We start from the raw sequence: 12,188 nt of genomic DNA on the forward strand, positions 1-12,188 counted from the left end.
ATCTCCCAGAGTTCACTCAAACTCAGGTCCATCGAGTCGGTAATGCCATTTAGCCATCTCATCCTCTGTCATCCCCTTTTCCTCCTGCTCCCAATCCCTCCAAGCATCAGAGTCTTTTCCAACGAGTCAACTCTTCGCATGAGGTGGCCAAAGTATTGGAGTTTCAGCTTTAGCATCAGTCCTTCCAAAGAACACCCAGGGCTGATCTCCTTTAGAATGGACTGGTTGGATCTCCTTGCAGTCCAAGGGACTCTCAAGAGTCTTCTCCAACACCACAGTTCAAAAGCATCAATTCTTCGGCGCTCAGCTTTCTTCACAGTCCAACTCTCGCAACCATGCATGACCACTGGAAAAACCATAGCCTTGACTAAACGGACCTTTGTTGGCAAAGTAATGTCTCTGCTTTTGAATATGCTATCTAGGTTAGTCATAACTTTTCTTCCAAGGAGTAAGCGTCTTTTAAGTTCATGGCTGCAGTCTCCATCTGCAGTGATTTTGGAGCCCCAAAAGATAAAGTCTGACACTGTTTCCACTGTTTCCCCAAATATTAGAGTTGAATAAAGACATTTTTCAGACATGCAAATGAGTAAACGTTCTACATTTCACATGCCTTTTAAGGAAGCTACTATGTACTCTATTAAATTAAGGGGATAAGATAAAAATAGAAGGGAAAATTGTATCCATGATTCAGAGGATCTGGAACCCAACACAAGAGAGGAGAATATCCTTGGTATAAAACAGACAGCAAGTCCCAGGGCTTCAACCCATGTATGAAGTCTGGAGAACAAAGAGCTCCAATCGCTGGGGTGAGGAAGAACAGGATAATGAGGATTTCCAAGAAGAAGGTGGAACTGGTATATTTTCTGATATATTTAACCATGTGGAAAGACCACTGGAGGTTGGGAAGATTTAAGATTTTAAAAAATATAAGAAAATGAATTAAATATTAAATAAAATTGTGAATGAAATAAAAACAGGGATTTGGGATTTATGTATGATAAAAGTTATGCAAGAAAGAAAGTATAATCATACTACATTTCTATTGCATGACTATAGTGCAATACATACAGTATAGTACAATACTCAAATAATCATAATTTAAACTTTGCCTATTGATTTTATAAGAAAAAGAGGGTGAATTTATTGGAAGGATGGGGACAGGATATAAGAATATTCAATTGTCAACTGCAATAATAAGGCAGAAGGTAATGTATCACTTTATCTTTTGGGGGCAGGAGGTGGGGGTTGTTTACCTTTTTTGCTGTTATCACTGGTAAAAAGATCACAACCTACTTCCCTAAGAGGCTTGCTTTTTTTCGAAGTCACCAGTGAGTCAGTATGTCAACGAGGAGAGAGGTGACTCTCCTTTCCCCGTTTCTTGCCCAGCCTAACATTTCATCTCCTTCCTCTGGCCAAGTTATTAATAGCAGATGAATAGAGCAGACGGGGCTTCCCAGGTGGCACTAGTGGTAAATAATCAGTCTGCCAATGCAGGAGACATAAGAGACATGGGTTTGATTCCTGGGTCAGGAAGATCCCCTGGAGGAGGGCATGGCAACACTCTCCAGTATTCTTGCCTGGAGAATTCCATGGATGGAGGAGCCTGGCGAGCTACAGTCCATGGGGTCACAAAGAGTTAGAAACAACTGAAGGACTTAGCATGCATAGATGGCCATTATCACACCATTTAAGAGTACTTACCTACTTCCGGCCCATTCACTATCTGCAAAGTCCACCTGTCCCACTCTCTCCCCTGTTCTCAGGACACACAGCTCCCATCAGGCTCCACAGGGAAGGCCCAGCGGCACACAAGACTCTCACCCAGGAATTGCCACCAAGAGAAGTGACTACCGTTAACTGCTTTGCAAAGTAGCCTCTGTTCTTCTCAACTTGCAAGGAGGAGAAACAGTAACCACCCCAGTGATAGAACCTAGCTGATCTAAAAATCAAAGCTTTGGGACTTCCCTGAAGCTCCAGTGGTTAAGAATCTGCCTTGCAATGCAGACAACACAGGAGACGAGGGTTTGATTTCTGGGTCAGACACGGGTTTGATCCCCTGGAAGAGGGCAGGTCAACCCACTCCACTATTCTTGCCTGGAGAATACCACGGACAGAGGAGCCTGGTGGGCTTCAGTCCACAGGGTCACAAGGAGTCGGACATGACTGAAGTGACTTAGCTCAGCACAGCACAGCACATAGAGCAAATCATAAGATTAGGATGAAAATTAGTCTTGGCCTTAAACCCTCACAGCTCCAAGTCCAATGTCCCTTACTTTTTCCTCTTTCTAATCCCACCCAAACCTTGGCTCATAGACTAACCCCACCCAGACCACGGTACCCATTCTCTGACTTCATCCTCCTGAGTCTGTCCCCAAATTGACTGCTCCAGTGATTTGCCAGATGAATGAGCTAAGGAATAGGTAAGATATCACTTTAATAACTCAAGAGACAGCAGGAGGGGACTTCCCTGGTGGTCCAGTCGTTAAGAATCTGCCTTCCAGTGCAGTGGGCCTGGGTGTGATCCCTGGTCAGGGAGGTGGATTCCATATGCTTACTGCAGCCAAATAAATAAAAATAAAATAAATTTTAAAAAGAAAGAAATTGATAAGAGAAAACACACTTACTTTTCATTTTTTTGTGGTATAGTTAGGAAACTTGCTTTTTTTTTTTTTTAAAGACTAAAAGTCCCTTCATATTTAGTTAATTTTTTATGCAGTTCTGAGATATTTTTTGAACTTTCACTCTATATTTTTCTTATTATGGTTGAAATAACTTTGAACTCATTTTTGAGGGAGAGATAGACTCTCACTATTGAATTTGCTTCTTTCTAGTGCTTTCTCTAGGGTTTAAATAAAAAAAAAAACAAAAAAAAAACCAAGGTCTTTCTTTACTTCTTTTCTTTGAATGAAAGCTTGCTTTCTTTTTGGGTTATCTGCAATAGGTTTTTATAGTTTACAAATATACGCAGCTGCTTTGCTTGTAGGATTGCTCCTGAGAGGCTCTTCACGGCCTCTGCCAATCTTCTTTTCATCTAAGAAGAATCTTCTTTCCAAATTTAATTACGTATGATTTCTATGCCTCTTTTCTGTGTGGTTGGCATTCTGTTGTTTGCAGATTAGAATGCTATGCTGTCTAGTCTGTTGTCACCTCTTGCATTACTGTGAATGGTTGATGGGCTCCATTTATTTGGGATGTGCTATTCTAACGTTTTCTCTCCTTCACTCACACGACCGCATTATTTCAACCTTTCCTCCGTCACCCAGTGAAAGTGAAAGTCGCTCAGTCGCATCCGACTCTTTGCGGCCCCACAGACTATACAGTCCATGGAATTCTCCAGGCAGGATACAGGAGTGGGTAGCCTTTCCCTTCTCCAGGGGATCTTCCCAACCCAGGGATCAAACTCTGGGTTTGATCCACATTGCAGGTGGATTCTTCAGCTGAGCCACAAGGGAAGTCTATTAAAGTCATTCATATTTAAGATTCTAAAAGAAACAGAAAATTCTGAGCTGTTGCTGTTTTTGTATTCATTTTCATGTTAATCTTCAAAGTAGGTATTATTCCCCACATCCTTTTTGTTTGTGATGCTTATGGTTTTTCAGTTTTTATTTTTTATTTTTTTAAGGAAGAAGTTTTTTGTCAGGAGTTTGTAGGGATCACACATCTTTTATCTTCTCCTGTGCAAAAATTATAAATTATGTTTGGGTATTCTTTCTCTTAATTTTCTCACTATTATTAATTTCCTTCTGGTTCTTGTTGAGACTCTCTTGTTTCAAATTTTTCATAGTAGAAAGAAAGCAGAGTGATTATGAATTCTGTAACCAGACTTCAGAGTCTGGGTGTGAATCTGGCTTGCTAGGTGACCTTGGTTAAGTTACTTAACTCCTCTGAACCTCATGTATAAATGGAGTAATAGTTTCTACCTTTAGAGTTTTTGTGAGGATTAAGTTAGCTAATATGTGAAAGGTCCAGCAGTGTCTGGCACTGTATGGATAAATGCTGGTCATTGTTATGGGTTTTGCAGGTAGTTTGCCCATGCTCCGCATCTTCCAACTTTTCCTCAAGGACCAAATAATAAATGAACTGAGCAGTTGAGACCAACCGCAGATCATTAATCAACATAGAAACTTGAAACGAGAACCAGTTATATATTTAACACTAAAAATTAGTGTTAATTAGTTTTATTCAGCCTAAAAATTTCATTGAAACACTCTAATTATATGAAATGGAAGAGATATATTCTGAAGTCTCACAGAGTGTTCTAGACATTATATGAAAAGAAATTATATATATATATATATATATATATACACACACACACACTAAGAAGGAAACTTCAGTGGTCACTAAACATCTGAAACTATCTCCAACACTTCTACTAACAAAAGCATGCACATTCAAACAATCAGATCATATATCACATTACTAAAAATGAAAATTGTTCATTGATAAGGGAGAAGGTAGTGAAACAGACTTATGCACTGCTAGTGGACAGTAAGTAGTAAGTGTAAATTTACTTTTAAAGCAACGTATGTAAAAAAAATTCTAATATTCTTCAGATCAATAATTCCTTATAATTCCGTGTCTAAGAATCCACTCTAAAGAGATAATACAAAATTGGGGTATTACTTGTAAAGATGTTCACAGCACTATGTGTGATAATGAAGAATTAAAAACTGCCTACTATGCATGATGGGGTTTATATCATAACACTTGTGGGACTTACTAAACATCTTTATGACCCTCTGATAAAATTCCACTAAAATGATATTTACTTAGTAAATTGCTATGTAATTTATACATCATAAGTAAAAAAGCCAGATATGAAATGACATGATACAGCTCTATTATTAAACACTTGGGAAGTGAACAGAGTTTGCTATTTATTTGTAGGATTATAGGTGATTTTGTCTCCTGCTCTTTAAAGAACTGCTGTTTTGGTATTTCCATGCATTTTATAAAATAGTAATACCCTACCGCTCACGCTTTGTAATTGGATGGGAGGGAGAAGAAATTTGCCAGAGAGTGGTAGAATTTTTGAAATGCAAAGAATAAGCAGTAAAATTGACAACAGTCTAGGATCAGGGCGAACCTGTCCAGCTGTCCCATCTGCCATTGACAACCAGGATGGTCTGAGGTAGGACCCCTAACCTGTGCTGGGAGGTAGAGAATGCTTTACAAAGCGTGTACTGCTATATAAAGTAAAATATGATAACTAAGCTATTATAAGTGAACACCTTCCACCAAGGGGAAGGGACACTTAGGGAGTTTGGGATGCTCAGGTACACACTACTATATTTAAAATGAATAACCAACAAGGACCTATTGTATAGCACACGGAACTCCACTCAATGTCATGTGCCAGCCTGGATGGGAGGGTGGTTTGAGGGAGAATGGATACATGTCTATGTGTGGCTGAATCCCTTCCCTGTTTACCTGAAACTACCGTAACGTCGTTAATCGGTTTCACCCCTGTACAAAATTAAAAGTTTTTAAAAAATTGAACACCTAAAATATTTTAATGGTAGTGATAAGTCAAATGAACAAGGTGAAAAGATTCCCACACTCTCTTGGGAATTAGTGAATGAAATATCAGAGGCTTTATGATAAAGTCTGCTTGCTTGTCCGACAAACATCTGCATTTAGGGCAAAGACTTTTTATCCAATAGTCTGCTTAACTAGACTGTTCATCTGGATCACAGAAACCAGAATGCCAATTATAACATCCAGGTAGGATGGGATATTTTAACTACTACTTACATCTATCACTGTTCTAGCCACTAAAAGGGGCAAAATCACCAGCAACAACTTCTAAAGGAGGAACCTAGCAACAACAATGCATTCTCATAGAAAACATTTCTTCTTTAGAGAGTCAGGAATACTTTTTGTAAGTCAAGCTGGTTGTTTTTTTTAAGTTAAGCTGCTTTTCAACAATGTTTTTCAGTAGTTTGATCATTTTCTAGATCGTAAAAGGGAAGTTTGAGAAGTCGCATAACACGATTAGATCAGAAGGCTGTCATAGTGAAAACTTTAATCAGCTTTGCTGCCTCCTTTCAGTCTAAGGTTATATCTGCAGCTTCCATGTAGGGCAAGGATTTCCACCCTCACCATCTGTAAATGATGCCCCAGGGAGGCATTATGGAAAAGACCATGTTCCTTTGGGGTTGTTCACTGGCTGTGGCCAAAGGATTCTTTCCAGTTACCCACTCGGATGGAATTGGTGGCAGCTTAACAGCCTGAATACAGACATGATAAAGTATAAAATATTGAATTTCTCTGTGTTTATGCAATTTCAGCTTTGATCTTCATCTTTGATTATGCAATTAATCACGTTCACGTCTGTCTAAGCCTGGTGCTCTGGAGACAAACACTTTCCCATTATTTTAGTCCTGAATACTTTATCCGATTTAAAAGGAATCAGCCGTGTGAAACTTTAGCCTAGAAAAAAAAAAATCAACATTCACCCTGCCAACCAAGTATTACACTGAAAAACTGAGTTTCTATTTTATGATATTTCAGGAGTCTGACCAAGATGATGACTGCTCTCATTCCATATTGATTAGTGAAGAAGGAGATCCAAGTGGTGATGGACAAGACTGGCAACCTAGGACAGAAGGTATCCATCTTCTGTCCTTGATGTGTTTACAAAGACAATATTGATTATTTGGATTTTCCCCCTGATTTCAGTCATGCTCAGTGCAGAGCTTTGAAATCTCAGACAAGCATAGAGGAAAAGAAATCCTAGCCTTTGGTCCATATTTGAATCAGTGAGTCTTGGCAACCTATCCAGTCTCTCCTTTGTTCTACCCTACTCTAGCTCAACCTGCTGTTCTCATCTCCTTCCTTTTTTGTCTGGTAGCACCTTTTCCCTCACTTCTTTTCTCTCAAAATCTTCCAGCAGCTACGGGGATCTGTTCTCTTCCGTTCATGTGTGCGTGCTAAGTCACTTTAGTTGTGTCCGACTCTTTGTGACGCTATGGACTGTAGCCCACCATGTCTATCCTATGGATTCTCCAGGCAAGAATACTGGAGTGAGTATGCCATGCCCTCCTCCAGGGGAATCTTCCCAACTCAGGGACTGAACCCACTTCTCTTATGTCTCCTGCCTTGGCAGGTGGGTTCTTTACCACTAGTGCTACCTGGGAAGCCTTATTCTCTTCCAGGACCAAACATTTCTCCATTAGCTGTCATCCCAGACCTCTTCCCTTGAGGCAGGAGTTGGGGGACTGAACAAAGAACTAAAGGCCCAAGTTGCACTCTTGTATTTTAGGAGGCCATAAGTCTGGAATTTTCCAAAACAACACCCATTCCAAATGTGTCATCCTGTCCTATCCCTAAATGCCCTTGCATTGAACAGATCACAAGGTATTTAGATTCTCACTGCAGAACATAGTCATCACAGCGATCACATTTGTCTGTCATCTACTCCCCTATAAACTTCTTAAATGAAACGTTTATTTGAACTGCTCCAATCTCTCTTCTGGTAATTTTCCTCCTTGCCTTTCTAACACTCCAGGGAAGCTGCCCTCTTGGATGTCTTTTTTCTCATCCCGGTTAACCACCCTGAAGGCTGTGCTAGCTTAGCCACTGTCTCCTTTGACCCCTTATGCAATGCTGCCCTCTTCTGGGAAGCCTCCCATCTTTCCCAAACTCACTCTGTACCTCCTTTCTCCTGGCTGAGGGCAGGGAAGAAACTATAAACATCATGAACCCTGAAAGACCTAATTAAAATAAACAAGTCCTGATCCCCTCCAGGTAGTCCTTGTGATCTGCCTTTGCGTTTCAAAGACTTCAAATCTGAGTTCTCAGAAGCCCAGTTGTGTCCCCATCACCTTCTAAGAGTTTAAATACTGTGTTTATTCAGCTCAATTTAGAGATGACTTACCATTTGAGGTGCTTATAGGAATCGAACCCGGTTCTCCTGAATTGTAGGCAAATTCTTTACCATCTAAGCCTCCAGGAAAGTCCCTTCATATTAATAATACTTTTAAAATCAATTTGTATGTAATATTTTAGATTTTCATGTAGGAACCATAACACTTAGGCAGCATCTCAACTAACTTCCTGCAGTTTTAGGCTTTCATAACTTGAGTTATACATTCTAAAGAAGAAATTATGTTTCTAAGTTTTCTTCTCATAGTTGATAAGAGTCTTCAGTAAGCTAGTAACTCTTTCAAGTCACAAAATCTGAAATAAAAATGTTTGGGGAATTATTGTGCATTGTATTCATCTTAAATAACAATAAATCTCTTTAAATTCCATTTACATGCTTCTAACATACCCCAGGTTGTTAATGTTTAAGTGTTTGCACACTTTATAAAGACTTTATGCATATCCATGTGACTATTTGATGGTAGATATGCATATTTAATCATTTAATTTATATCTGTTTGTTCACTGTATTATTCTTTTAAAAAGGAAACTTCACTAACTAAAATATATATATAAACTCTAATGTTTAGATCACTGCCCTGGTCTTTAACAGCTAAATATTCCTGCAACACACATTTGCTTTCTTATGAACTTTTACAGATGGTAATTTATAAAATACAATTTGCCTCTCACCCCAATCCCTCATCCTTTTCCTTATTATAAAAATCTTCTTGCATTCCTTAATCAGCTATTTTCCCAGAACATATCAGATGCAAACCTTGTAGACTGGAAACTGAGCATGTAAAATTATTATTTTCGTGAGTGAATGAGAACCTATTTTCTAAAATTCCTAGGCTTACAGTGTATATCTATCAGGATTCTTATGTGCAAATAACAAAATCTGCTCTACTTGAGTGAAAAGAAAGGAAGTTTTAAAAGTTACTAGAAAAGTTCATAGACCATTGAAAAACAAAGAAGAACAGATCCCAGGTTGGATTGTCATAAAGAATTCTTGTAGCTACATCTTAAAACTGGTCACTGACCCCCAGATCACACTGCCTCAGCCACAACTAGCATACAAAATGCTTCTACATTGACCTTAGACCCTCCCTCTGCTGTTGACACCCATATCAGCAAAAGGATACCTCCATATTATCTTCTCTTGTGTAACTCCTGGGTATCCATCTCTCAAGTTAGCTTTCTGAAAACTAGTGGCAAAAAAAGACTGGTAAATGTAGCTGTAAAAAATTCTGTTGAAAATCATGATTTAGGAAACTATCAAAAGGTAGAGAGGTTATCAAAATATTTTGAACCCTGATTCCCATCCATTTAAACAAAGCAAGTAGAAAACACAGAAAAGTAAGACTTTTCTGGAGAAAATAATTTTTCTTCATTGAATGGATTAGGCTAGGCCAAATAAGTTTTTGTTTTAAAATTTTAGCACTTATATTAATAATTAGTCATCATTTTCTGACTTTATGAATATCATTTGCCTCTTTTCTGCAAGAAAGTTTATGTTTCTGGTTGTGTTTAAATGATGCCTCTTAGTTTCTCTCTACTATAACATTTTCTGGTGGGGTTAATTTGCATCTTCTTTCTGGAAAGATGCATTCAGATAGGAGCAAGTGTTTTATTTTCACATGTGACAGTACATCCGCTTTCCTGGACCACTCTTAGGTTCAGAGGCTCCTATGATCACTCACAGTGTTCAAAAGACAAAACAGAGAGTATATATGTTCCAAGATGATTTCAGTGTCAGAAAGTTTTATAATATCCTTCCCCTCACCCTGCCATTTACAACCAAATGTTTTTTCCCCATTTAGGAACCATTAACTTTTCACAATGTCTAAAAAGTCAGGAATTTCTTATACTTGCTATTGCATCTTACTTCCTTGGTTTAAAAAAAGAGAAATCAACCAATTAACAAGTTTTTAGTTTATTAAATCTACTTAAAAACATTCTTGGTAAAAAAATCATCTAGGTTTATTAGTCCTCAATGATTCTAAAAATACAGTCATTGTTAAGAACATGTTCAAGTGAATATACTGCCCAATTTTCTAACTTCTACAGCAAAGTCTAATTGTGCCTAGTTTTACAGAGCATCCTTTTCACTGACAGTTGAGTTATTAGGAATGTATGCTGTATGTTTTTCTTACTCTAACATGTCAGCTAGGTGTTTGCCCTCAAGGATGACTACAAAAATGGTGTGAAAGACATCCATCTGCCTTTCATTACAAAAGTGGCCATGAGCCATCTCACAACCTCATGACTGTCAGTTTTTTCATCTCTAAAACGAAGGGTTTGGGTCTGATGACCTCTAAGTTCCTCCCAGCTCTATAATCCCAAGCCTGTCATGTTGTGCTACATAGTGTGGTGATAGGATATTTGAAAAGTTAAAAAGAAAATCCACCATTCCAAGGGAACTTCATTTTTAGAGATTGCAAAAAAAAAAAAAAAAAACCCACAAAACTCCTTTTGGAAATATTTACTTTTTTTAAATGCACCACTCTTATAAATAACACAAGCATAAACATTTAACATTAAAAATGCTTTCCTTATGGTGGTTCCTATATATTTGACAAAATAGCCAATGTCCTTTAAAAATAATAAAAACTTTAATTGATACGCTGATGGTGATTAGGCTTCCCAGGTGGTGCTAGTGGTAAAGAACTTGCCTGCCAATGCAGGAGACCTAAGAGACGCAGGTTCGATCCCTGGGTCAGAAAGATTCCCTGGAGGAGGGCATGACAACCCACTCCAGTATTCTTGCCTAGAGAATCCCATGGACAGAGGAGCCTGGTGGGTTATAGCCCATAGGGTCACAGAAAGCCAGACATGACTGAAGCAACATAGCATGCACACACTGATGACGATAGCTATTAAGTAACTTTCCCAAGGTCCCCCCCGGAAGTGGCAGGAGGGATGGAGACCCAGGTATCTCTGAATCACGACCTGCTCAAATCTTCTCTACTATTCTTCGATCAGTGGAGCTGATTAAAACCATGGCTCCTCCAGCATCCACAGACTGAATGAATGGCTCTGACAGTTAGATGGATAAGCTGAATACTGGGAAAAGCCCTACATCTTCCTCGAAGGATATGCCTCTATGTTCTACACACACATTGCACACTTCTTTCACAGTGCTTATCTGGCTATGCGCTTCGCTTTCTTATTTGTAGTCTCTGCTAAGGCCACAGCTGTACCTTCTTTGTTTCCTTACATTTAGCACAATGAGTTACACTTGTCATATACTTGATATACTTATATCATATACTTGATAAAAACTTAGGAAAAAGTGAACAGGTGAAAATCTTAAAGGACAGACAGTTCTGGTATGGTTCACACTAGGTTTTTTGAATGTTATTTATTTTTTGTTTATATATTTATTGATTGTGCTATGCCTGCATTGCTGCCCAAGGGCTCTCTCTAGTTGTGGTGAGTGGGGACTGCTCTCTAGTTGCAGTGCACAGGCTTCTCATCGCAGTGGCTTCTCTTGTTGTAGAGCCCAGGCTCTAGGCATGCAGGCTGCAGTAGTTGTGGTGCATGGGCTTAGTTGTCCTGTGGCAACTAGATTTCATGTGAAACAAGATTTCGTGTGAAATCTTCCTGGATCAGGGATTGAACCTGTGCCTTGGCAGGCGGACTCCTATCCACTGTACCACCAGGAAAGTCCCCACACTAGTTTTTAATGTCAATTTGTTTAATGTGCTATTTTGTAGGCATGCATCCACTCTATAAGTTGGAACTTTCTGTCTTAAGGGTTATACTAAAAGTTGCTCCTTGGAATCAGATAAGAGATGACCAAATGACAAATATAAGCAAGTTCCGATGGGGCAACATAAATTATCTCATTTAATTCTCACAACAGTCCTGTGAAGTAGGTGATATCAGTCACACTTTACAGAAGGAGGCCTTGTTTTCTCCAGTCAGGGAGAAAACACTGCTCATCATAAAGCTTTATTTTACTTCTGGAATGTTTTGTTATACAAATTCTTTGCCCTTTAAGCAAGCATTTATTTAGGACAGGAAAGATACAAAGATGGTTAAAACTCAGTTCCTAGTTAATGTTCATCATGTAATTACTAAGAATACATGAGCCAAATAACCAAAAATAAAACATTTGATTTCTGATTACCCCTGGAATTCATTACTTTCTTCTTATTATTACTGACCTGCACTTTCATAGGTGTTGAGATTATTGTTACTTTTCCGAGAGATGTCATCCATCCCCAAGAAATGGGCCAAGAAGAATTACCAGAAAACAAGTAAGAAGTATTATTTGAAAGGTTAGATTGGAATTAAAGTATATACTTGTGTGG

The 12,188-nt window shown here is 38.7% G+C and overlaps 1 protein-coding gene across 2 annotated transcripts in view; it reads left to right on the plus strand.

Moving 5' to 3' along the window:
* The window catches only part of MAP3K19 (mitogen-activated protein kinase kinase kinase 19), a 59,267-nt gene that overhangs the window by 22,263 nt on the left and 24,816 nt on the right, over positions 1 to 12,188 (plus strand). For both annotated transcript variants that reach the window (XM_019973524.2, XM_019973536.2), the window contains exons 7-8: positions 6,517 to 6,613; positions 12,056 to 12,134. In XM_019973524.2, coding sequence (XP_019829083.2) covers positions 6,517 to 6,613; positions 12,056 to 12,134 — 176 coding nt within the window. The remainder of the gene's footprint in view (positions 1 to 6,516; positions 6,614 to 12,055; positions 12,135 to 12,188) is intronic.

The sequence above is a fragment of the Bos indicus genome, chromosome 2 (genome assembly GCF_029378745.1).
Source record: "Bos indicus isolate NIAB-ARS_2022 breed Sahiwal x Tharparkar chromosome 2, NIAB-ARS_B.indTharparkar_mat_pri_1.0, whole genome shotgun sequence".
NCBI lineage: Eukaryota > Metazoa > Chordata > Mammalia > Artiodactyla > Bovidae > Bos > Bos indicus.